This window comes from Andrena cerasifolii, chromosome 16 (genome assembly GCF_050908995.1).
Source record: "Andrena cerasifolii isolate SP2316 chromosome 16, iyAndCera1_principal, whole genome shotgun sequence".
Taxonomy (NCBI): domain Eukaryota; kingdom Metazoa; phylum Arthropoda; class Insecta; order Hymenoptera; family Andrenidae; genus Andrena; species Andrena cerasifolii.
The window spans coordinates 3,123,608-3,148,254 of NC_135133.1; the positions used below are offsets into that span (position 1 = coordinate 3,123,608).

The following is a 24,647-nucleotide window of genomic DNA, read 5'->3' on the forward strand; positions in this document are numbered from 1 at the left end:
CGTGCAGGTCGCAGGAGAGCAGCGTTGTAACATGGCCGATAAGGCGAGAAGCGAAGGGGCGACGTGATGCACCGTGGCGACGGCTATGTTGCTTTTGTTCGGAGAACGGCCAGGGAACAAGGTCACGCAGGTAAAATGGCAGTCGTCGTGCGGGCTGCGGCCGCGTCCCGATCATAAGCGCGGAGTTCGCCGAAAATTACAGGGCCCGAAGGGGGCCTGAGGAGGGCAGAGCCGGCAGAGTGAACGCGCGTGCTGTACGTCGTTCGGTGGATCGTCCGGAGCGAGCCCTGCACGGTCGTCGTCGGCGCGTGTCGCTTGAACGCCGGCTCTTCGTCGTGGCCACGAGCCTCCGAGCGATCCCGTCGGCCGTGTACTCGCCAGACCAGACCTCGCCTGGTTGCGGTAAACGCGCAACGCTCCGCGCCCGTGGATCACGCGAGCATCCTCCGCCAGCGGTGAGCAGAGACAGCAGAGATCTCCTCGAATCGGGATCCTCCATCCTCGACTTCTTCTTCTTCTTCTTCTTCTCCGCCTCGGAGGAGGACCTTCCGAACCAGTCGAAGCGCGGAGCACAGGTGGCACAGCGTCCGAATTTTCGGTGATACGCGACGAATTCCAGCACCATTCGCTCTCCCTCCCGGCGGTGGACAAACAAAAACGACGGAGTGGTGACGTAACAGCGCGGCATGATAATAGATACGGACGCGGTTGGCCGTTCACCATCAGATAAACGGATCGAAATCGTGGCCGGAATTCGGCAATCCGTCGACGGGTCTGATAAACGGTTCAGTTGGCGTTGGACACCCCGTGCGAGATCTCCTCCGCGGCAACGATGAAAATGGAGGTAAGTGGCGTGGGGCACGTCGTGCTCGAAACCGGGGGGCCAACGGTTCGGGTAGAAGAGCCTCTGTTCGAGGATTGTTTGTCTACCGCGTTCCGCGGAACCGCCTATTCCGCCTGGGTCCAGTCAGAGGTCGCTCTCTATCAATATTTGTGCCTTCCCGACTTATAGATTATAGTTAGCGCCGGCGGCGACACTGTCGATAATTGGGGGAAGGCCACAGGGACCTCGAAACTGTTGCGCGTTTACTTACTATTGACGAACGGGCGCTTCTAATTGCGTGGCCGCGTTTCTTAACGCCGAAAGTCGTCTGGGAAAGTGTCTTAGAAAATATGTCACCGCGGCTCTGTGTGCTAATTTACGTCCACCGATCTTTCCCTTTGCTCGAAAGCGACCGGCGAAATGAAAAATGCGGTAATTCACACGTGCCGGCGCGCGATGATCTCGAAAAACTGGTCCGACGGCTATTCAAATCGGCTCGTAAGCGATTTTCGTCCGCGCGTACTCGCGTGAGACGCTTTCACGCGGAAAGCCTGATTTTCGATTTCGATTAATCTGATGGAAGGGGGACTCTCGTGAGGATGCTTCTTCCACTTCGTCCTGCTTTCTTCTTTGGGCCCATTTGTCTGAAAGGGAATGTGCGAGTTCAGAGTTACCGGTCAGGATAAAATTCTGCGTGCAGTGGATACAATACTACGTGTACACTGTGGTTTATAAGTATTAGGACACTTCTGTGTGAAATAATTCTGAAGAACGGTGCAAATTTATTGAAGGATTTTTAAACGTTTTTAGTTTCTTTGATATTTTAAATAAAAACAGTGAACAGTATTGAATATCATATTCTGTGCAAATACACCAGGTGACCTAATACTTATCAACGATAGTGTAATTACGTAAGGTGATTGCCCCAATTTCTGCTCATGTCCCCATTTCTGCTCATTTCGTATTTTTCTTGCAAGCTTGGGGCAATATAGCATTATATAGTTAATTACAAATTACTAGTAGTTAAACATCTTGAAATATCTTTCTTAAATACCTTTTAAATTGGTTGATTTATTATTAAAGAATTAATCAATTACTCTGCAAATTTTCATCACTAACAAATTTTTTACACTTTCTTTATGACAAGGTACCTCTTAAATGAGCAGAAATTGGGACATTCACCTTATTACCAATTTAGAGATCGATACTCAACATTTTTTGAGGAAATCGAGTTTTGTATTTAGTAGAGCAGTAATGCAACAGTAATTGACAATGAATCTTAATTGTCGAGTAGTGAATTACATTTACTAGGTCTGCATACACGCTGTTTTTATTTATTTTTTAATTATTCCAGGTGGTGGTGTTCTTGCGCGTAGATCTATGCACAAGATTTCGAAATAAGCAAATCTTAGAATTCAATTCTTCCCTGAGATTTTTGAGCTGAAGCGACTGAGGGATAACATGATCCGATATTTTCTTGGATTTATATACATTAGTGATACGACTTGTCCAAATCAGTCTTCATGAATCGATTTTATATTAGTTCATTCAATAGTTCCGTATCCTTCAAAGTGTCAATACATTGAAGGTTCTCTCGATGACAGTGAGATTGTATTTAATTCCTTTCAATAATTTTTAAAAAACATTTCGCACTTCCGTGACCGTAAATAAATGCAGTAGATCCTAGAATTAAATACTGATCTCATTTATGCGTTGAAAATTTTCCATACTTTTCAATTTTCTCCTATCGGTGCAAATAGAAAACCCGAAACACACAATTTTGGGCTCGCTAATGATTAATATAAAACACTTTCACAAAATTCCCATTTTTTTCACAGTACTTCCCAATCAAGCATCTATAGCCAATACCTCTCAAAACCACATCGTAACCAGCGATTAAAACCAGAACTCGATTTCGACAAGAACCTTTCAAGTTTCCATGAAACTACCTTCATCAAAAATCATTCAAAAGTCAAAATCCTCCCTCAACTCCATGGAATGGAACGTAGAAAGAATTCACCACTTAAAAGTGAAGGACGTTGATAAGCTACACTGGAGTTGTTCAATTTTGAGAATGGATTTGTTCAATTTAGCATCTGGGACCGCGGCAATTTCGACGATGCTTCCCAAACGGCACTCGCGAGAGAATTCGTTCAAGCCGAGACCAGGTGGTTTAACAGCGCCGGGAGAGCATCAGCTTGTGGACAAACGTAATCCAAATGCAAACTCACGGGCTGCATCTGGCTCGGCTGGCGGGCGCACTTACGCCGAGGAACCGGTATCCTGCACTTTTTCAAAGCGCGCGCTGGAGCGATTTTTTTTACAGGCGACTTACCGTGTAGCCCGCGATCGAATGTAAGACAGAGGCTCCGCGGTGTTCCCGCAAATTGCCCGCGGCTGAATATTTATTAAATTCCAGCGGGCGGCAATTATCTCGCTGGAGGCGTCGCGGGCGTAAGCGGATTGCATTTCCCGGCTGGCATTCGATGGATCTTTCGAACTTAATTACGCGCGAGGTATGTGGGTCGTCGTTGCCTTTGGGTGTAGTCCCCGTTCCCGCGGCGGTTCGACAGGTGTTTCGACGCCAGGCATAGCAAATTAAACCAGCTGTTGCGTTTCTAGCCGCGCTATCCCCTAACGACGAGGATACCGTTCGAGAGCCACGGCACCTCCAAGCAGCGAGAGATCTAGCCGACGGAGTCTCGCAAGCTCGGCCATTACAACTTAAGAAACCTTCGGCGCTCCAACTAGGGCCGTTGTATAAAACCTCCACAATCACAGCGTAGCATAATTCCACGCGATCCCAGGGAACACATCCACTTAAACCTTAAAGAGTCTCCTAGGAATCTCTAGCGGTAAATGTACCGCAAATCAACTACGATCGATGGCGATCGATTAGCACCCCCTCTCTTTAATTGGGAGGGCAATTAGCGGGCTACCAGGTGATTCTCACTTCCAAGGGGACCCTGCAACTGTGCCCACGGGGATTTTAATGAAATTTTAGAGGATGAACCTGGAGGTCATCTAGATGCCTTTCTGTAAAATATTTTATGACAATGAGCATTTTTTATAAACAATTGATACGTGGGACTTAAAAGGAGTTCATTTTAAACATATTTCAAGAGAGCCAGTTGGGTGAGTGCGTAAAGTGCTTAGTTCCCAACCAAGCGGCTCGGGTTCAAATCCTGTCATCCTAAAATTTTTTTTTCCCTTTCTTTTAACTCTTATTTTGAATAATTAAATTTCATACTGCTTTGTATCATAAACGTTGTAAATTTTTAACATCAATTTTATATATAACTGATACATACGTGTACTATAAAGATACTCTAAATTATACGTTTAATATGAAGTTTTAAAATTACCCTTTATCCGATGTGCATATTGCAAACATTTTTTATGTTTCTCGTGCTTTTATGAAAAATATCACACTTGCAGTTAAATTAAATATATAATGTATCCATATATGCGCGTGTGTATGCATGTAATTATGGGTATATTTATGTATATGTGTACGTGTGTACCTAATTATATATTTATGCATGCATATATATTAAGATTGTATGTATTTATGCATATATATTCATCTACTTGTGTACCTCGGCATGCTTGCGCGTGCATATGTACAGAGGCGGATTCAGGAGCCTTTCTTGGAGGGGGCGAGATATGTAAAAGTACATAAGTACATTTTTCAACCCTGTTTTAGAAGATTTAAAATTTGCTTCTAACTTATATTTTAATATCTCTATCTGATACCGTAGCCTAAATAATTAAATTCACATTAATTATTTCTACAGAATAATACATAATGTCATAATATTTTTCTATTCATATATAATTCTATTTTATTACTCTTGGAGGGGAGGCGATCGCCCCTATCGCCCCCTTCTGGATCCGCCCTTGCATATGTATGTATTTGCGTATATGTATCGATATATATTAGGATAAATAGGTAGATAAATAGTTGCAAAGTTACACAGACATATATATGTATATTGTAAAGAAAAATTTCATATTAAACGTATAATTTACAGTGTCTTTATAGTACACGCATGTACCAGTTATGTTTGCACGTGTATAAAAAGTCATGCATTTTTATCATGTTTATATATAAAATTTATATGAAAAAATTACAGTATTTATGAAATAAAGCAGTATGAAATTTAATTGTTCAAAATAAGAGTTAAAAGAAAGGGAAAAATAAATTAGAATATCACAGGATTTGAACCCGAGCCGCTTGGGTGGGAAGCAAGCGGTGTACACACTAACCCAACTCGCTTTCTTGAAATAAATTTAAAATGAACTCCTTTTAAGCTTCACATATCGATTATTATAAAAAATTCTCATTGGCATAAAATATTTTGCAGAAGCTCGTCCAGATGACCTCCAGGTTCATCCCCCAAAATCCCATTAAAATCCCCGGGGGCACAGCTGCAGGGTCCCCTTGCCAGCAGATGTATCCGCGTATTCTCGTTATCGATGACGCAGCACGAGCCACTGGCGACCTCGAAATTCGGTGTCCTTCCAAGCAGAGTGTATCATCGGGCAGGAATCTTAAGTCGGTCAATGGAGGCGCCGATGAAAAGCCGGGGGGTTAACGCCGAAGGAAGGAGAGGCAGGAAGATCCGTGGCCCATTTTTTATTCTTTAGAAAGGAAACAGGCGCGGGTTACAGTTAAGCAGCCGCACTAGCCGCCGTTCAGTTTTCAATGAGCAGCATTCCTGACCGCCGGCCGACTACGGCTGCTCACCTGGAAACCCTTCGAGAACTCGTTTCAGTAATATTCGGTTCCTACGCGGAAGTGCGGACGAAACACCTGAGCGAGCCTGTCCGCTCCCATCAGTCACGAAAAGCCAGGCTTCTACCCTTCCTCGTGGCCATCCCGACGCCGGGCTGCGCACCCACGCGCGTGCAACTCCGGGGACCCAGTTCTCGGCGATTCCGCGGCCCGTCCGCCCCATTCCGATTATCCGGGGACTAGGAGCTGGGCTAGGAGACTGAGTCGTGGGTCTGTACTTGGATTTGTAAAGTGGCTTCGTGTGGCTTTTGTGACTTTAATCGTCCGAGCCTGATTCTTGAGTGTTACCAGTTAAGGATGTATCGGACCTGTCTTCAAAATTAATTATTCACTGATTTTACACGTACTCTTATGGAAAGAGACGACCTTGACAGATAAAACTACTGAAAGAATGTCGAAGAAATGGTACCAATGTTTTCAAATTTTTTGTACGTGTAGCACATGGATAGAGGAAAATATGTACCGAGTTTCAATTGTTTTCACTACACCGTTTTAAAGAAATAAATTATAACTTGAGAAAATAGTGAATTCAGAGCATTTTCTCTGCCAGAAGTTTAGGCTCGCAAATAATGCTTGAAAAGCATTTGTAAAGTGAAAAGTACCTTTCTGAAAGTAAAGAGTAAGACTCCAAGTGTCGTTCGAGTTGCTTATAAGGTAAATGTCCCAATTACTGCCAGTGTCTCTATTACTGCCACTTCATTTATTTTACTTAATAAACACGCAATGTATAAAGAATAGTGTAAAAAAGAATTTATCATAAAATTGGGACTGTTCTTATTATTATTATTAGTACATTCTTTATATGTCTATTTTTTATACATTACGTTTTTTTTTAAGTAAAATAAATAAAGAGGCAGTAATAAGGACACTGACAGTAAATGGGACATCTACCCTATCTAGATTTACTATGCGTAAGACGTAGATAATCAAGTATTTCAAATTTTATATACTTTTGTCTAATATTGTAGGTCCGATACGTCCTTAAGGGAATTGGAGAGTCGTGTCTCTGGAGAATTTAGGTGAAACGAATCGAGGAGTTGAAATGGTAAACGTTGCAAGTGCGAGAAAAAAAATTTTTTAGTGGAAATTGATGTAAACTCTATGCGGAATGCGGTGGCAAAAGTTAGGCATGTGCTAGAATAATTTATTATAACTGTTAGGGTTATCGCAGGGTAGAGGTAAAATCCTAAGTGGCAACTTCGCTGCGGTGAAAAACGACGAAAGTGCCATCAATCTTCACGGCCGTGATCTTTTTATTTCCCTCTAAATCTGAAGAGGTGGTATCCGCTGAAAGTCCATAGCGATAAAATTAACGATCAAGTCGAGATAAACGAGTGATAAACGATGTAAGTGACAAAATGAACAAACATGCGTTTATTGCTTCTACTGAAGGTTTCAACTACTGGGACTTACATCGTTTGCCATTTTCACTGCTCAATTTCAGTGACGAGATACTGTGTAGTTGGTGGCACGTCTGATGTGATACTGTTATTTGAGCGGCTGAGCGTTCAATTATTTTGAGCAGCGCATGCAACGATGAGTTACGGTGATACGGTGGAGCCTCGATTGTCTGAGCAGTGTTATCGAGTGAAAGAATGGTAGGGGAACAAAATGTAAAGTAACGATTGGATTGGAAAATGGGAAAGAGATCATCAGAAGAGAAATGAGAAGCAAGAGGACCGCGAAGGCCCGGCTCGTCCCTGTAGGGAAAATTAGGCAGCTGTATAGGGCAGTAGTGGCCCTTTTTATCCGCACGTGCCAAAAACTTATAAATAATATTTGTCGAATTGCTGAAGTGAGAGTTTTAATAAATTCTATGTTAATTTTTAAACTTGCCTCAATAAAATTCTGCAATGATTCATTTTCCATTCATATCTTCCCCTATTAAAACCTGCAGGTTTTAATAGGGGAAGATATGAATGGAAAATGAATCATTGCAGAATTTTATTGAGGCAAGTTTAAAAATTAACATAGAATTTATTAAAAATGAAATCGTCACTTGAGGGTGGTCCTTAAATTACGTAAGGCTTTTTTTGGGGGGGGGGGGGGTCGTTAATTTCTTACGTTTTCTTACAAGGGAGGAGGGGAGAGTCAGGTAGCGACTTATGTAATATTTTTTAACCTAATTTTCAATAAATACAAATTCCATCATATTAATGTTTCAGCAAAGTAGATTTAGTTTAAATTTCTCGAAACCGAGTTAAATGAATCATGCAATCGTTTAAAAGAATTTTAATAACTGAAAACAATTCAATGTAAAAAATAATACGTAAGTAGGGGGTTGCAATATCAAATCTTACGAATTTTTATACTGGGGGAGGGAGGGTGTAAAGAAATCGCCAAAACTACCCTTACGTAATTTAAGGACGACCCCTTGACATACACATTGTAGTATAACTTTTATAGTATTAAAATATAGTTCTAAACGAAATATTACAAGTTGCACTATAAATGTTTTACGTTACGAATACAAAGTCAGAGTGAGGTCATCAAAAAGTTCAAATAAATGTATTTTAAATTAAGGGCGCAATTTGACAAGTTCGAATAGGGCGCAAAAGAGGTTCGAGCCGTGCCTGGGACAACGAGGGCTACATTCCAATGATATTTTTACACATTTTAAGGGGTCATTCCGGTTAGACGGGTTGAAAATATCGATTTTTTTTTTAAAAAACAATTTTCGAAAGTATATATCCTCACGAATGTACTGTTAAATTTTCCTGGAAAATTCCGACTATTTTAGCTTCTACAGAGTCATTTTGTAGGAAGCGCAGAGTCTCTATATGTAGATGAAAACTTTGAACGCGTTTCTCTCGAATCGTAATTTCCACATTGCGACGATAAAATCTCAAAATCTATCGAACCGATTGCTTTATAAATTTTACTGCTTATTCTGCACACCTACGACTTTCGCAGGGATTACAATCAAGTATTATCATTGAGTCTAACCTACTTTTAAAATCGAAAATAGCAAAGAAAAAAGTCGGAAAACATTTTTCTTGCATTTTGCCCGCCATTTTGCTAATTTTTAAGACAAATCAGTAATTATAGTCCGAGCGATAGCGACAGTCATACTGGTCAAGAATCTGTTTGGATTTTTTGGTTTCAGAAAAGTCTAACAGCTGAAATCGCCTGCACGAGCGAGGCATGAATTTTTAAACATATCATCAAGACCGCTTTTAAAAACAATAATTTTTATTACTTTTATATTTTTTATTTACTGTAGAAATGTAGCTTAATAAATAGAGAAAGGTTTTATTCTATGGTAATAGAATAAACTATAATTCCATGTTAGAGGTATAAACTATAATACTTTCATTAAACTATAATTCTTTTCATTGCTATAAATTCCTGAAAATCGCTGAATTTATCGGCGCGCTAACCGGTCTGACCTCTTAAATTATTTATCGATTTTAGGAACGGAGGGGAATTATTAAACTTAATAAATTCAAAATGTAATCGTTCGGCTATCAGAAAAATCGATTATGCACGTGTTCAGATAATCGAGGTTCTGTAATACCAAGATAAAAGTAGCATGCAATCGAGTATTTAAATCTTTGGATATCGTTGCCGTTAGATAGGGATGCCTGACTCATATGAGGCATTTAAAAGGCGTCTATTCTAGGGTGTCGCTCGATCATCTCACGATAGGCAACAGAATTAACCTTGACTTCAATTCTGGTCCAGTGGCACCGATTAAAAACTTCGCACTATTTGAATTGACATGTCATCCCTATTATTAACTCTACTACTATTGGGTCTTTTTTGACCCAGTAGCACTCAGGATTTCTCTGATCCAATCGTGCTGTTATTTTAAAAATGCCTGCCACCCTCGGGTCCTCTTTGACCCACTCGCGTTCTCACTTTAAAAGCTACTACGGCCCTTGGGTCTTCTTTGACCCACTAGCGTTCTCACTTTAATTGGTACTACATCCCTCGGGTCTTTTTTGACCCACTCGCGTTCTCACTTTAAAAGCTACTACGGCCCTCGGGTCTTCTTTGACCCACTAGCGTTCTCACTTTAATTGGTACTACATCCCTCGGGTCTTTTTTGACCCACTCGCGTTCTCACTTTAAAAGCTACTACGGTCCTCGGGTCTTTTTTGACCCACTAGCGTTCTCACTTTAAAAGCTACTACGGCCCTCGGGTCTTCTTTGACCCACTAGCGTTCTCACTTTAATTGGTACTACATCCCTCGGGTCTTTTTTGACCCACTCGCGTTCTCACTTTAAAAGCTACTACGGCCCTCGGGTCTTTTTGATCCACTCACGTTTACATATCTTCCACACCACTACAGCCCTCGAGTCATTTTCCGCCGGTTCTCATTCTCGCATGGTCCATAAACTTCCGCACTTGTTAGAGAAACATAAAAAAGCTGTTACTAGTATCCGTGTTCCTCGTCCCTCCATTAAAGTCAACCGGGGGCCTATTGTCAATGCGGAACAAGCTATCGCTCGCGATATAGATCGATAAAATTTGATTAGAGAAGAATCCGCGGAGATAACGGCGCTGACTAGTCCGCCTGTTGCAATTGACTTTCCAGCAATCCAATCCGTGTCATTCCGCGTTAACGAGTGCGTGCTCGGGGGGAATTGGTAAGTCGAAGAGACGATTCTCATCGTGATCTCGCGTTAAATAATACGGGAAGTGACGACCATTATGACACCGTATCGCATAACGAAAGCAACAAGCTGAGGAGCCGTGCAACGGAAAGTGTGGTTTCTCTGTCCTTTTTTTCAGGAAGCGAGGCGAAGACCTTAGCGCACACGTCGAACAAAGGAAACCGATAGTTCGCCTTGCGGGAAGCGTGCAAAGAATTGGAACTAGTTTAAGGGGGTGTAAAACGCGGGAGTCGTGAAACGTGGCCGTTCCACTTTGCTCTCGGGATCGATGCATGCTGGTCAAGCGAGTTGCGTCAATGCACCAGGCTCTCGTTGATGAATAGAAATTTAATTAGCCCCGTGAAACAGCCATAAAAGTTTCGACGGTTCGCGCTGGTGAACGAGCAGAGCACGGTTTAATCGCATGGCAGTCGCGTTCAGCTAGTTTTCCGGAATCCGCTTCCCGTTAGCGGAACGATCGACGCGAGTCCGCTTGGAATTTGATTCGTCTCGCGGTTTGCATTTTTCCTTCTCCCGCAGGACGAGGGTGCAGAGGCCCTCTGGCGCGAAGAGGAAAGTACGCAGGCGACGGAGGCGCGTTCAGGTCGGTCGCACGGTTCACGTTGAAATTAGAATCGAGGTTCAAGGGGTCGGGTTGCACCGTCATTAATTCAACAATCTGAAACTCGCTGGCTTCTCTAATTACGCGAGCGCGCGTGATTGTACCTGTGTCCGTCGTGTCGGTGGGATTGGGAAATAGTTCCCAGCCGGGGAAAATCAGGAAAATGAACAATTAGACGTAGCTTGGTTCATTCATCGATCATTTTCCGCCTGGTATTCGCGGAGCAGGCTTAGAATGAAATGGGCAAATCGGAAAATGAGAGTAAGATAACTTAGAACGCAGCTGGAGAATCACCTTCGTGGTGTACATTCTGAGTTGGGAGTCGGGTTCCTAGTTAGAAGTTGAGTTCCTAGTTGGGACTTGAGTTTCTCGTTAGAAATTTGGTGCTAGTTGGAAGTTGAGTTCCTGTTTGGAACTTCAGTTTCTCGTTAGAAATTTGGGCCTAGTTGCAACTTGAATTCCTAGTTGGGTGTTCGGCCCTAGTTGGGAGTTGAATTTCAAGTCGAAAATTGGGTTCTGGTTAAGAGTTGAGTTTCAGAGTGGAAATTAAGTCCCTAGTTCGAAACTGAGTCCTAGTTGGTAGTTGAGTTCCTAATTGGAAGTTTGGTCCTAGTTGGGAGTTGAGTTCCAAGGTGGAAATTTAGATGCTAGTTGGGAATTGAGTTCCGTATTGGAAATTTGGGTCCTAATTGTGAGTTGGGTACTAGTTTGAGATTTGGGTCCTAAGTGGAAGTTGAGTTCCTAGTTGGAATTTGAGTTTCTCGTTAGAAATTTGATCCTAGTTGCAGCTTGAGTTCCTAGTTGGGTGTTCGGCCCTAGTTGGGAGTTGAATTTCAAGTTGAAAATTGGGTTCTGGTTAAGAGTTGAGTTTCAAGGTGGAAATTAAGTTCCTAGTTCGAAATTGAGTCCTACTTGAGTTCCTAGTGGGGAGTTGAGTTACTAATTGGAAGTTTGGTCCTAGTTGGGAGTTGAGTTTTACGGTGGAAATTTAGATCCCAGTTGGGAATTGAGTTCCGTATTGGAGATTTGGGTCCTAGTTGTGAGTTGGGTACTAGTTTGAGATTTGGGTCCTAAGTGGAAGTTGAATTCCTAGTTGGGACTTAAGTTCCAAGTTGGGACTTAAATTCCCAGTTGGGACTTAAATTCCATGTTGGGACTTAAATTCCATGTTAGGACTTAAATTCAAAGTTGAGGCATAAGTTCCAGGTCGGGAGTGGAATTCTTAGTTGGCCCCCGCGAACCTTGCCCTGTTATTTTTAATCCAACATTACAAGACGTGTCATTAACTCGATTCCATTTCGTGGCACTCGCAGGCGGAGCACAGGTTGGAGCAGCTGAAGAAGGCGACGGACAGAATACAGAAGGAGATCGAAGAGGTCACCGAGAGGGAGCACGAGCTACGAAACGTGGGTAGCATTAAAACCACGTCCCACGAGACGGTGGACTCCAAGGTACGTTTCAAACCCGCGGCGTGCATGCACGTCAACCTGTATACTATATTCGTGCCGGCCATGCCCAAGGTCGTTGATCGACAGAAAGAAAGAGTAAATGCCTGACGGTAGTCCTTATAGAGACGAAACGCATCGGACAGACTTGTAGTTACATGTCCATGAGCGGCGAGGACGATTACGCGCGGTTGCTGAATTAATGATTCACGACGCGCGTTACTTCAATCTTCTTAGACGCGTGACGAGAATTCTTGGGTTGAAAAATTAGATCTAAAACAGCCAAATATAGTAAAACTTCAAGAACGCGTCTTGATTCGAGGTGACGGCAACGATGTCGTGTTATTTGAAGCCCTCCTCCCCCATTAAATATTATATATTTCTATACTTTTAAAAAGCTCAAGATAAGCTAATTATACAGAGGAGAATTGCTAAACGAACACTAATGTCCAAAAACAATCGTATACGGCAAGAATTATATTAATTCTTCTGTGACACCTTCAAAAACCCCTTTTTTTCATTTTTTGAAAATATTTATTTGAGAATATACTGTAAAATTTTTTAAAATAAATTGCAAGTATTGTGGCTTCAAACGTGTTTTTCTCGAAACGTAACTTTCTCACCTAGTGTAGATAAAACCTCGAAAACTACATGGCCAATTGCTTTGAAATTTTTAAAGAATTTTGGACATGGGTACTACTGGCTCTCGCCGGTACCAAAATTATATTTGTATGTTGAATTCATCATACTTGTTTTTACTAAGAAATTAGAATGAACGTGAATGAAATTCCGGAGTTTGTAATTTAAGCATTCGTCATGTTGCTAATTTTCAACATAAATTATTTGTTTCGGTACGGACCCTCTCCAAAAGTTATTATCCGATTCGACTGAAACTTTTTTTTACTTTGAAGAATATACTTCTGGCTAGGAGGGAAACCAGAAAAAATACAAAATATTGAAAATTTATATTTTTCAAAGGCATTGAAAGGACGAAAGATATAGGGGAAAAGTGATTTCAAACTTCAAGTGTCGTTATTTTCTTAAAAATGTCATTTTTGCATTTTTTCTGCCCCCCCCCCCTAGCCAGAAGTATATTCTTCAAAATAAAAGAAAGTTTCAGTCGAATCGGATAATAACTTTTGGAGATACAGGTCCCACCAATTTTGATCAATTTTTTGACGCCTTGACTTTAACGACTTCCCAGTGCCGTCTGTAATGATTAATTATAAAACAAAAAATATATTTCTATAATTTAAGGCATCCTTAATACATTGCAAAAAGTCCCATTAAATTATATATAGTAGTTTTCCTTTAATTAATTCCTAAAGATCACCTATTTTGGGGGGCTCTAGACCGGAACCTCCCCTTAAAAAGAAATCATGAAAATTGTCAAATATTCCGACGTTCATAGAGAAATGCCCCCTAAGTATTACGCACTAATACTAATAAAACTATTTCTATTGCATAAAGAATTAAAAAGATATTCAACCTGTGTTCAAGAATTTTCGCAAATACTTAATAATAATTTGCAAAATCTTTAATACTAAATATCGCGTGTCTCTCGCTACTTAGTCCCAGATTAGGCTGTCGGGTCCATTCTGACCCAATCGCGTTCTCATTTCATCAAAAAACATTTCCAACTAGCTCTAAGCTAAGACCTCGTAACTCCTTTCAACATCCAACACTCCAGTCCCTTGTACCAAGCCTTCATAATCTGGTAATCTAGATTTCAATTATTAATAATCTTTCATCATACATATGACTAATGCCCGCATAGTGATACTATCGTTCCGTAATGACTCCGCGTGGAAGATCGAGATAAATTAAACGATATCAATCGCTACAGAAGATACTACTTATACGGCGAATCACTTCTCGCGAAAATTAAGCAACCGTCCAATATAAGTCGTGGACTTTAACGCACGTTCAATTAACCTCGACGCCAAGTTTCTCCAGCCGGGGATAAATGACTTTCCAAAGTAATTCTTCATGCATAATACTTTCTTCACGGGGCTGGCTCCGCCGGCGCGAAATCCCATTTCGCGCTGGACGCATTTAAACAGAACGGAACTAACTGAGTTCCACGGCTCGGCGTCGCGCCGATAACTTCTCGTTCCGTGGATAATAATTGCGGCACGATCGCGCGTTACATTCCATTCAATTACGCCCTGCACAGGTGAAGTGATCGTTACAGCAGCCGGGACTGTAAATTTATCCCGCAGCAAGCGGTCGCTTTTCCCAGCCGCTGGCTTAGATTTCGATAGAGACAATATCTTATCTGCTGATACATTAAAGTAAACACAGCGCCGTTCCTTTCCAAAGCCATTTTCGCCTAGTGACGCGGCCTATTGTCGCCGATAATGACAGTTAAAAAATGCAGCACTTGACGCACTGTCTACCGATAGCGTGGCAACAGTAACACAAAGGTTCTTTCGATTTTCGCACGCGGATATTACTTTCCGCTGGAAATAATTGCGCGGTCGTTGTTCGCTTATTGGGTACAGGGAGGAGAGGGGTTTTAAACAGTTCCATGATTTTGTGGGGGGCAGGGATTAAGAAAGGATGATCGTGTGCGACAGGTACGCCGTATGCCGCAGGCTTTGGCTTCGGGGAAGCTGAAGCGGACGACATCGACGCCACAGATCTTGGAAGCGGTCAGCTTGACGCCGTCGACGCCGCCCTTAACGCCAAAGATGACGAACGGAGTGATATCGAGTCGCACCACCCCCACGCCTCTGCGCTTCGCCACGGCGCCCAGCCAGAAAGGGCTGATGCACAGGTTTCTGGCCACCAGGGGCAAGATCTACAAGCCGAAGTCCGCTGCCAACGACACCCTCACGCCACCCGCGACCCCCACCATCGCCCTCAACCCCTTGAGCATCAAGGCATTCAACAGGAGCCTGGACATCCAGCTCGAGCCCGACGACGAGCCTAAGAAGCCTCCCGTTAGGAAAGGGTACGTCCCGGTGGAGGAGAAGATTCAGAAGGAGCTGCACGATATGAAGGAGAGAGAGAATGAACTCAGGTATGAGTTTGCTGTTTTGTAGAAAAATCGGGGCACCTTCGAGTAGAGATGGAAATATTCGAATAGTTCGAATTCGAATAATTCGAATAATTCCAATATTCGAATAGTATATACGGAGTATTCGAGTATTCGAATAACTCTGAGTATTCGTGTAATTCGGAGTATTCGAATATCCGAATAATTCGGAGTATTTGAATATCCGAATAACTCGGAGTATTAGAATAATTCGAGTATTCGAATAACTCTGAGTATTCGAGTATTCGTGTATTCGAATAACTCTGAGTATTCGTGTATTCGAATAACTCTGAGTATTCGTGTATTCGAATAACTCTGAGTATTCGAATAATTCGGAGTATTCGAATAATTCGGAGTATTCGAATAATTCGGAGTATTCGAATAATTCGGAGTATTCGAATAATTCAAAGTGTTCGAATTTCGGATTGTATCGAATGCGAATCCAAACATTTGAAATACAAATAATTGTAAAGGCCAGTATGAAAAGAATTTCACGATAAAGTGTGAACAAATATTTTATGTTTAGATTTTATTATTGAGTGCAATCCCAAATTCGATCACTTCGAATATTCGAATAATAGTAACATTTATTGTTGGCATTTTGATGGCCAGCTAATTCCCGACTTGGGGATACTGTGGGCCATCCAGAAATGCTACTAGGGAATATTATAATATTCGACTACACTTAATTATTTGAATAATATTCGAATATTCGAACTATTCAAACCTGAAATTCGAATTATTCAAACCTGAAATTCGAATTCTACTGGCATTCGAATATTCGAATATCCGTAACAGCCCTACCTTGAAGTTATGTACTGTTATCTCTAGACGAGAATGGATAAATAGAGGTTGCACAGTTGTAGGGGTCTTCAGAACACATCTCCTTAAAGAGAGTTTAGCATTTTCTCAGCCATATTGTACTGAAGATAATGACTGAGGAACGTCAAGGTTATAATTTCAAGTGCTTCACCCTCCATTTTAGTATACACGTTAGTGATCAGAGGGAAGTATAAACTGTGAACGGTAGCAAAAATAAGGTAGTTGCTATTTTCAAATTTATCTTCCGTAGATTGGGGGTTGTCAGAAGTTACGTAGATATGTAATAATATGATTTTCAAACTTTCCCTTTACCTCCACTGTTCAGTGGTGTGCACTTTTTGTTCCAAAAGCGAGGACTACAGAAACTTTAAGTGCCATGTAAAAAGAAAATTGCAAGAAAAGATTATTGCATATGTATTTATTTAAAAGATTACTGTACAAGCGTGATCAAAAGTTCCTGGCCATTATTGCTGCGAAAGGCATGGCTGCTAAGTATTCATGATAAAATATTAATTAACTTATCTCAAAATTAAAATAGCGTAGTTACTGGACCCACTGTCCTTGTAAAACAAATTGGCGGGCAAATTTTGAGCGTGCTACTTCAGTAATCTTTTAAATAAATACATACATGTGTCATAAATAAACAGCCTTCAATTGTTACACTATTTTTCTTTGCAACATATATGTTAAAATTCCTTTATTAGTTTTCGCTAGGAGCCGCCCTTAAATTACGTAAGGGTAATTTTGGCGATTTCTTACCCCCTCCCTTCCCAAGTACAAGAATTCGTAAGATTTTATATCCCCCTCCCGCCTTCCTTACGTAATATTTTTTACATTGCGTTTTTTCAGTTATTAAAATTCTTCCAAATGTTTATATAATTCATTTTACTCGGTTTCGGGAAAATTGAACTAAAACGACTTTTCTGGGACATTAATGATAGAATTTGTATTTATTGAAAATTAGTTTAAAAAATATTACGTAAGCCGCTACCTAAGAATTCGAAATTCGAATAAATTCGTAAGCAATTCGCGACTCCATCCTCCCCTCTCCCTAAAAGCCTTACATAATTTAAGGACGACTCCTTCATGAACGAAAAGATTAAAAATCCAAGGCCGAGGATTTCTGCACGCCGCTGAACAAATAACTGTTAAAAAAGAATCGTAATTTTGTCAAACATGAATTTTAAAATCGCCTTACAACTAGTTGTATTTATTGCTCGGGCACTAAGATAATTATTTGAACTATTCTGCTTTACATTAACTAAACATGTTTACAATGTGTTTCTGTTTACAATCAAGCCGCACTGGAGGAAGTGCCTAGAGGTAAATTGCCGTGTCAATGACGATGTTTAGATGCACTCGATATATGTTTAATCATGTACGCACCAAATAACGCGCAATCATTTACGTTTTCAGATTAATGCGGTCGCAGATGTTGGCAAAGTCTCAGCCGAATCTGCTGGATATAGGAAACGACAATGACTCTGATATTTACGATGGCTCGAGCTCGTTGCGAAGTGGCACCTCGACCAACACTTTGAACGAGGACGAAGTAGAGAAAGAAATCAAAGGGAAACACAAGGTACAGAGTTTTCCAGAGGAAACGCTCAAACATTGATCGATATATATATATATATATATATTTATATCGCCCGCTATCTAATCTGCGTGGTTATCGATGATTAATACCTATGTCGCTAAATCGTCACGACCGAATTTGTAAATTCAATCACACAACGTATGAAAAACGTGAGGCTTAACTACACGCATACAATTTTTTGGTTTTCAAATCATGGAAGCTACGAAAAAGGTAGTTCCATGGGGGAACTAGGGTCTTCCTAATGTGACGTTTGAAAAAAACTCAATTTTATGACTATAAAAAAAAATTGTAAGTAAAAATATCTAGTTATAGAGGAATAGAAGCATCGTGAAGAGAACAATATCCTTCCAGATGCCAGGCCTGATATCAGCAATTGTAGATATCTCAAACACAACATTCAAGAAGATTGGTAATCTGTACACGTGTGGCTATCGTCTGAACAAGCATAATGCAAAAATTTTGAAAAACATAGAAATGGCAGCGTCGTAAAAAAATGTTATCAATTTTAGCAAAAAAATTATATGCAGCTTCGTTGACTGTAGTAATTCAATTTTGCAAATATTTGCAAAAGTGGATCGAGATCGAGATTTTTGGTTTTTAAACAATTTTTTGGCAATCAGGTCTGGCATCCGGAAGCATATTGTTCTCTCTACGATGCTCCTATTCCGCTATAAATGGATATTACTGCGGAATGGATTTACTTACAATTTTTTGCATAGTCTTAGAAGGAGATAAAATAAAGCTATGACCGTGTAATACTTGTCACTTTTTTTAATTCCCGAAAAATTGAGTTTTTTTCAGCCGTCACACTAGGAAGTGTGTTCCCCTTAAGGAAGCATTCCTCTGTGACACCTTGAAGAAATCAATATTTCTTTTAACTTTTCAAATATATATCACGAAATTGGTAATATTAATCTCTGTTCGCCACGATTTCTAAAGTGCACTTGGTCTATCTTATCAAGTGTCTTGGACCTAGTGAACACGCAAAAATTTTACGTTCGGATATGTACCGCAATTCAATCAAGTAATGTTTTCTTGTAGCTTAAATTGGTTCTTATCAATGGCACCTAAGCTCACTTTGCGCTGCCACTAATTTAATGTGTTTAACATGATTTCCAGCCCAACCCTCGGCGCCGGAGCACTCTGATAGCGCAATGGGAGAACCTGATAGCCGCGAAAAAGGAGTCGAATGAGAATAACAACGAGAACGACTTGAATTTTTAGAAAGTTTCTGCACCCTTCTAAAGGGCGAGCAGCCAACTCTAACCTCGCTTTCGCGCTGTTTTCGTATAAGTCGTTTTGGAACTGTGCTACAAACGAGCCTTTCATTCTTGAAGCACACGTCTCTTTTCACGCCAATTCGTGTCACTGATTTTGTCCATCCGTTCAAGCTGCATGTTAATTTATTTAACATTATAGTAAATATTTATTCAAGAATGAAAGAATTACCTGATTGATCGTACGTTATATTTAATGTTTCTTGTTTCTTAAAGCTTACAGTATTAAAGAACTATAGCTACAATGAAAAATTGTTTCCCCCCCTTTGTATGGGTAAGCCTATTCTTAAGTACCGCAAGCATATATTTGATATATCCGCTTGTTAATTGTAATATATCTCTTATTATAATATTAAATAGCCACATGTAAATGACTGAGAGTTCTGAAAGAGCCTTTCTACCATGTGGCGTATAATTATTATGAATTACATAAGAAACATATGTTTTGTACTTAATTAATTGTAAAGAACAGCTATATGTTTCATTTACTTGCATATGTGATAATATAGTTCCAATAATAATGATAAAGAAACAATTTGTGCAATTTTTACGTAATTAATAAGATATGCGTCTTCAAACTTGTTGTTTTCTTCCTCCCATCACCCTCGTGCAGTTGTCAAAAATTTATCGAAGATTTATATTACCACGAATGAGTTATACGATAGATGTAACGAAATAGAATGGATAGATCATGATCCTGCAGGATAGAAATCTTTGATACGCGATTCGCGGCCTCTACCATTTTTTAATCGCATGCAACGTTATCGACTCGTAAGGAAATTAGAGACACTGCAGCGCAGCCAGGAGAAAGGTTAGAACTAAGTATGACAGATTAAGGATTTCAATGCTCGATAATGAAAGAAACTACATGATCGAATCTCCACGATGTCGGTATTTCAGTTTGTGCGATATAAACAATATACAAGATTAATAATTGCTCTACTTACACTATGTTACACTACTTATTACAAATATCTTTTTTGAAAAAAGATATGTGTGTGCGCGTGTACGGTAATTCCATTCAATTCGATTCAATTCAAATACTTTTGTTTCGATGCCTCATAAGTATCGCACGGTAAGTATCGATACGAAAAATACTCGGTATCGAATCAAAAGTATCGATAATTTACTTGTATTTACTAGTATCGAACACTAGGACTATTGATATTTTTGGAAATATCGATATATATGGTATCGATATTTTTCAAACATATCAATATCGCATCTCGATATATCGAGAAAAAAAAACGGGATATCGGTTCTTTTCTTAAATTATTGAGGTAGAATTTAAACAAATTATATGTTATTTTAATTACGATTATTAAATAATATTAAAAATATAAAAGTACAAAAGTAGGTACCGAAAGAGTACAAAAATTAAATAGGTAGGTGCTGAGAAAAATTAAAAAATTAATTAAACCAGTATTTTTAAGGAATAGTTTTTAAGAAAACTCTTTGTTTTATATTCTCTTCTGTCAACTTACTATGATTATTGGGAACCACAATATTAATTATCGATTGCCGGGAATGTTCGATTACAAATTGTCAGTGGAGGGGGAACACGCCACGCATGCGCGTGATGACGCCGTGACATCAAACAGCAAAGGTATATCGATGCCGATATTGAGATTTTAATATCGAACTATCGATATATAGGATTGAAAAATATCGATATTGCACGAAAAAAATATCGAATATTCGATACATCGATATTTTATCACATCCCTAAACAACACAGCATGAAACGCTAACGTTTTACCACGTGCTCTGAAGTGACAAACAATTACTATGAATAATTCAAATAAAAAGGAATTAACAGAGGAAGAAATTGAAACTTTATTACTACTCAATTATTTGGAAGATGAAGGTATATCAACAATTTCAAATTACACAAATAGATTAAATTAAGGCGTAGGTTATATTCTGTCACTTGCATGATTAAGGTAACTAAACTATCCAATTTTGTCTATTTCAGTCGAAGAGTTACCACAGTGTATAAAGAGTATACTCAATGGGCAATACAAAGATGTCCTAAACAATGAATCATTTCTGGGCCTGATCGAATCACGCGACAGCAATGATTTTTGTAAATTGATTTGCAGCGAAATAGAAACAGAAGCTATTCCGCATAATTCTTGGCTGTGCATGGGCATAGCTTCTTTGCTATATTTTATCCAATGTAATTGGACAGGTCCGCGAATTGATAAAGACGTTAACTGGCTGAAGGTCCAACGGGAAACTGCGCTCAAAGATTTATCTTTACACGACGAGTGCAACACAAATGTCAAGAAACCAGAACTCCTTTACTTCTCCAAGATAATCTTCTCAAATGAGATTTTGCAAAGTGTTTATGAAAGCTGTATCTGGTGGTTGTTCAGAGCAAATCTTTTGCATCAGTTTGTGTTGAATGAGAGTTCTGGTGTGATATTTGACGAGTCAGAGCAACTGATCGATAAAATTAACGACCTATCTCTGTTAAGAGATGTTCACTGCAGAACCCTGTTTGATATCGAAGCTGCGCAGTTCTATCTTTATTACAGAAGAGTTCAGAATTCAGAAATGTATGTTGAATCTGCTCAGGAAGCTGCGAGATTAAGTTTAAGTCTCGAAGGTGCTCTAGGTAGACGTACCAAACACCAGCAGGAAGACAAGGCTCAATTACTTCTGAAAATAGATCTGGGGAAAAATCAATTCCCTTCCAGGCGGACTGAAGATCTACCAAAATCGCTGGAGTTAAATGATGATGTTAGATTAGAACGTATCGAATTTTCAGAAGGTGTACGAGGCGCACAATTAGGAGCAGTAGAAGAAGCAATTATATTAGTCAAACAGTAAGCATATATCTTAGCTTACTAAATCACAGTTACGAAAAGGAATATATTTTACTGTAAGTTTTACTTTTAATAGTATTCAATTGCAGTTATCGCAGCCGAAAGATAAATTGACGGATGAAGAAGGTAAACCTTATCTGAATGTAGGTATTATGAATTTATATTATGTATTATTGTAGAGTTACTTTATTCTAGAATTATAAGTCACGAGAAATAATTGTTTAACAGGCTGTGATAGACAGTACAAGAAATTGGTCCGTAAAGATGGCTTCTCTTTGTCATCGTTGTTCGCTGGAATCTGTCGATAAAAGAACTGTTGAACGATCAATGATGCAAATGGAATATTTGATACTCGAGCTGGAAAATACAAAAGTTCCCGTTGCGAACAGGCTGGATATGTTCTTTGCGAGTGGCCTTAAACCTGTTTGGATCTTGGAACAGACGTGGGCACATCTGATGCTGGGTCTTGGATTAGTAAAAGGAGCTTTAGACGTTTTCCTAAAACTCCAGCTGTGGGAAGAAGTCATCACGTGTTACAATTTACTAGAACTGAAGCATAAAGTACGTATTCCAATTTATATCACATTTTGATACGTACGTGCGTAACAGACGAATATTGTGTTAATTTTAGGCTGCAGAAATTATCCGTCAGGAAATATCAAAAGAACCAACGGTTCATTTGTGGTGTTTGCTGGGCGACGCAACGCAAGACCCAAGTCATTATGAGACGGCCTGGAAATTGTCTAATGAGAAAAGTAGCCGTGCTCAAAGACACTGGGGACTATTTTACTTCGCAAAGAAAAATGTTGGTAGACGAGAATCGATGTAATATTTAAATTTTTTCATATTTAATATATACGGAACTATTTTATCTTTTAGTACGAAGAGGCTATACCGCATCTAAAATTATCAGTGGAATTGAATAATATTCAAGAAGACGTTTGGATAAGACTTGGCTTCGCGGCGTTGCAAACTGAAGATTGGAAATTAGCTGCGACAGCGTACAAGCATTATTGCGCTTTGGAACAGTCGGTACGCATAGCTTCATAGTAATTGCGAGTGAACGTAATATATTCTGTTTTATGTGTACTACAAACAAATTGTAGACCTTCGAGGCATGGAATAACTTGGCGAAAGCTTACGTAGAACTAGGCGATAAACCAAAGGCATGGAAATCTCTTCAGGATGCTATAAAATGCAATTACGATCGCTGGCAAGTGTGGGACAATTTAATGGTTGTTAGCATCGACTTAGGACATTTTTCGGAAGTATGTGGATGTGTTATTAAGAAAACTAGGGTCACGAAATTTTTTCTTTTTCGATGTACAGTAGAATGTCAATTATCCGAACCAGTGTTGCATAATTTATATTCACTTATCATCGCTTCCCCCACCATTTCTTGGAAACAGTATAGCGACACCAATTGATACACATACATTTTGCGTAATATTACATTTCAAAATACAGCAGTAGCATTCTTGTATTTAATAAGTAATTTTAGGTGTACATAATTGCTATAGTTATAAACTGGCTAAGCACATGCATTCATTCTCCGAACAATGCGATTCCAAGTAGTTCGGATAATTAACGCTCTATTGTGTAAGTATTTTGTATATTCCATATTAATTTTTCATTCTCGCAGGTGATTCGGTGTTACCATCGTATTCTTGACCTCAAGAATCATCATTTAGATGTCCAAGTTCTGGATATACTGACACGTGCTATATTAAACAATATAAATGATTCAGATGGGAATCCTGCACAAAGATTGCTCCCGAAAACCTTAGAGTTATTTGGAAGAATCAGTTCCTCCGTGCTGAATAATTCCCACATTTGGAGAATGTACGGACAGCTTACCGCTCTTAAGAAAACAGATATCGACGACGAGAAAGCAGCACAGTATTTGCAGCAAGCACATCGTGCTGCTGTTTCTGATCCCAAATGGTTTCAACGAGAAGAGACGGTTGAAGATGTGCTACAGATATGCTGCCTGTTGGCAGAAATGTATTTACACTGTGCTTTGGAGTGCGAAGCTAAGAAAAAACGGACATTGCTGGCGAGTGCAAAGCTGTCCCTTCAGGGAGTTGTAAAGAAAGTTAAAGATCAAGAGTGGAATGCTGAAAAAATTCTTACACGCTTACAAAGAGTTGAGGAATATCTAAATATTGTAAAGGACGAATTAGAGAAAATAAAATTGGTGAATTAAAGAGAAGTTGCTGCTATAGTTTTTATAAAACATAAGATTTTCTAAAGAAGGCGTCCGCATGGGCAGGCCCGTCGACTGCGTGCTTAGGGACGAACCGATCCAAGTAAATACGAGTAAATACTCGATACTTTTTTTTTTTAAAAACCGTCTCAAGCATAAATGTATAGTGCTGCATATTTCACGTAGAACTACGTTTGTGGCTCTGATTACAAAAACGCGTTTCTTAAAAAGCAAAGGACGGTGGAGTCCGTCTCATCAACGTAGCGACGAGGCCCTCGAAACGTCGCAACATTGCAGCGGGAGTTATTTCTTTTTCGCGATGGCGAATGAACTCAGATAATCATACAACGAACTAAATAAATCTGGTGATCTTAGAATGACAATTCTTTCAAAAAACGACGTATAATATAAGTTGCTATGGTTGCTTTATTAATGCAACGTTTTTTATTTGAATAATAACAGAAATACTAAAAAACCAAACCGGAAAATAACTACAATTAATCATGGATTTTTGTATTGCAGCGTCTCCGCGAATTGGCGCCTCGAGCGGTCGTCCGTGCCTTCCGCCGGCGCTGGAGTAGGCT

General features: G+C 39.8%; 2 protein-coding genes and 1 long non-coding RNA gene across 3 annotated transcripts; all 3 read left to right on the plus strand.

The window, feature by feature from the left end:
- The first annotated feature begins 11 nt into the window (after window positions 1-11).
- On the plus strand, window positions 12-19,604 carry Mdu (mitotic spindle positioning protein meduse). The gene is made up of 5 exons (XM_076828771.1): window positions 12-844; window positions 12,156-12,293; window positions 14,867-15,312; window positions 17,566-17,731; window positions 18,869-19,604. Exons 1-5 carry the CDS (start codon window positions 833-835, stop codon window positions 18,971-18,973), a joined length of 867 nt encoding a protein of 288 aa, XP_076684886.1. The 5' UTR covers window positions 12-832; the 3' UTR covers window positions 18,974-19,604.
- LOC143377497 (uncharacterized) lies at window positions 9,895-12,149 on the plus strand. Its single transcript, XR_013087349.1, has 3 exons — window positions 9,895-11,537; window positions 11,631-11,704; window positions 11,867-12,149. It is a non-coding gene; the product is annotated as an uncharacterized LOC143377497 (long non-coding RNA).
- A 1,125-nt stretch (window positions 19,605-20,729) lies between the features above and the next one.
- LOC143377824 (tetratricopeptide repeat protein 27-like) lies at window positions 20,730-24,069 on the plus strand. Its single transcript, XM_076829575.1, has 8 exons — window positions 20,730-20,893; window positions 21,002-21,857; window positions 21,934-22,000; window positions 22,086-22,418; window positions 22,489-22,662; window positions 22,737-22,889; window positions 22,964-23,125; window positions 23,500-24,069. Exons 1-8 carry the CDS (start codon window positions 20,815-20,817, stop codon window positions 24,061-24,063), a joined length of 2,388 nt encoding a protein of 795 aa, XP_076685690.1. The 5' UTR covers window positions 20,730-20,814; the 3' UTR covers window positions 24,064-24,069.
- Window positions 24,070-24,647: the final 578 nt, after the last annotated feature.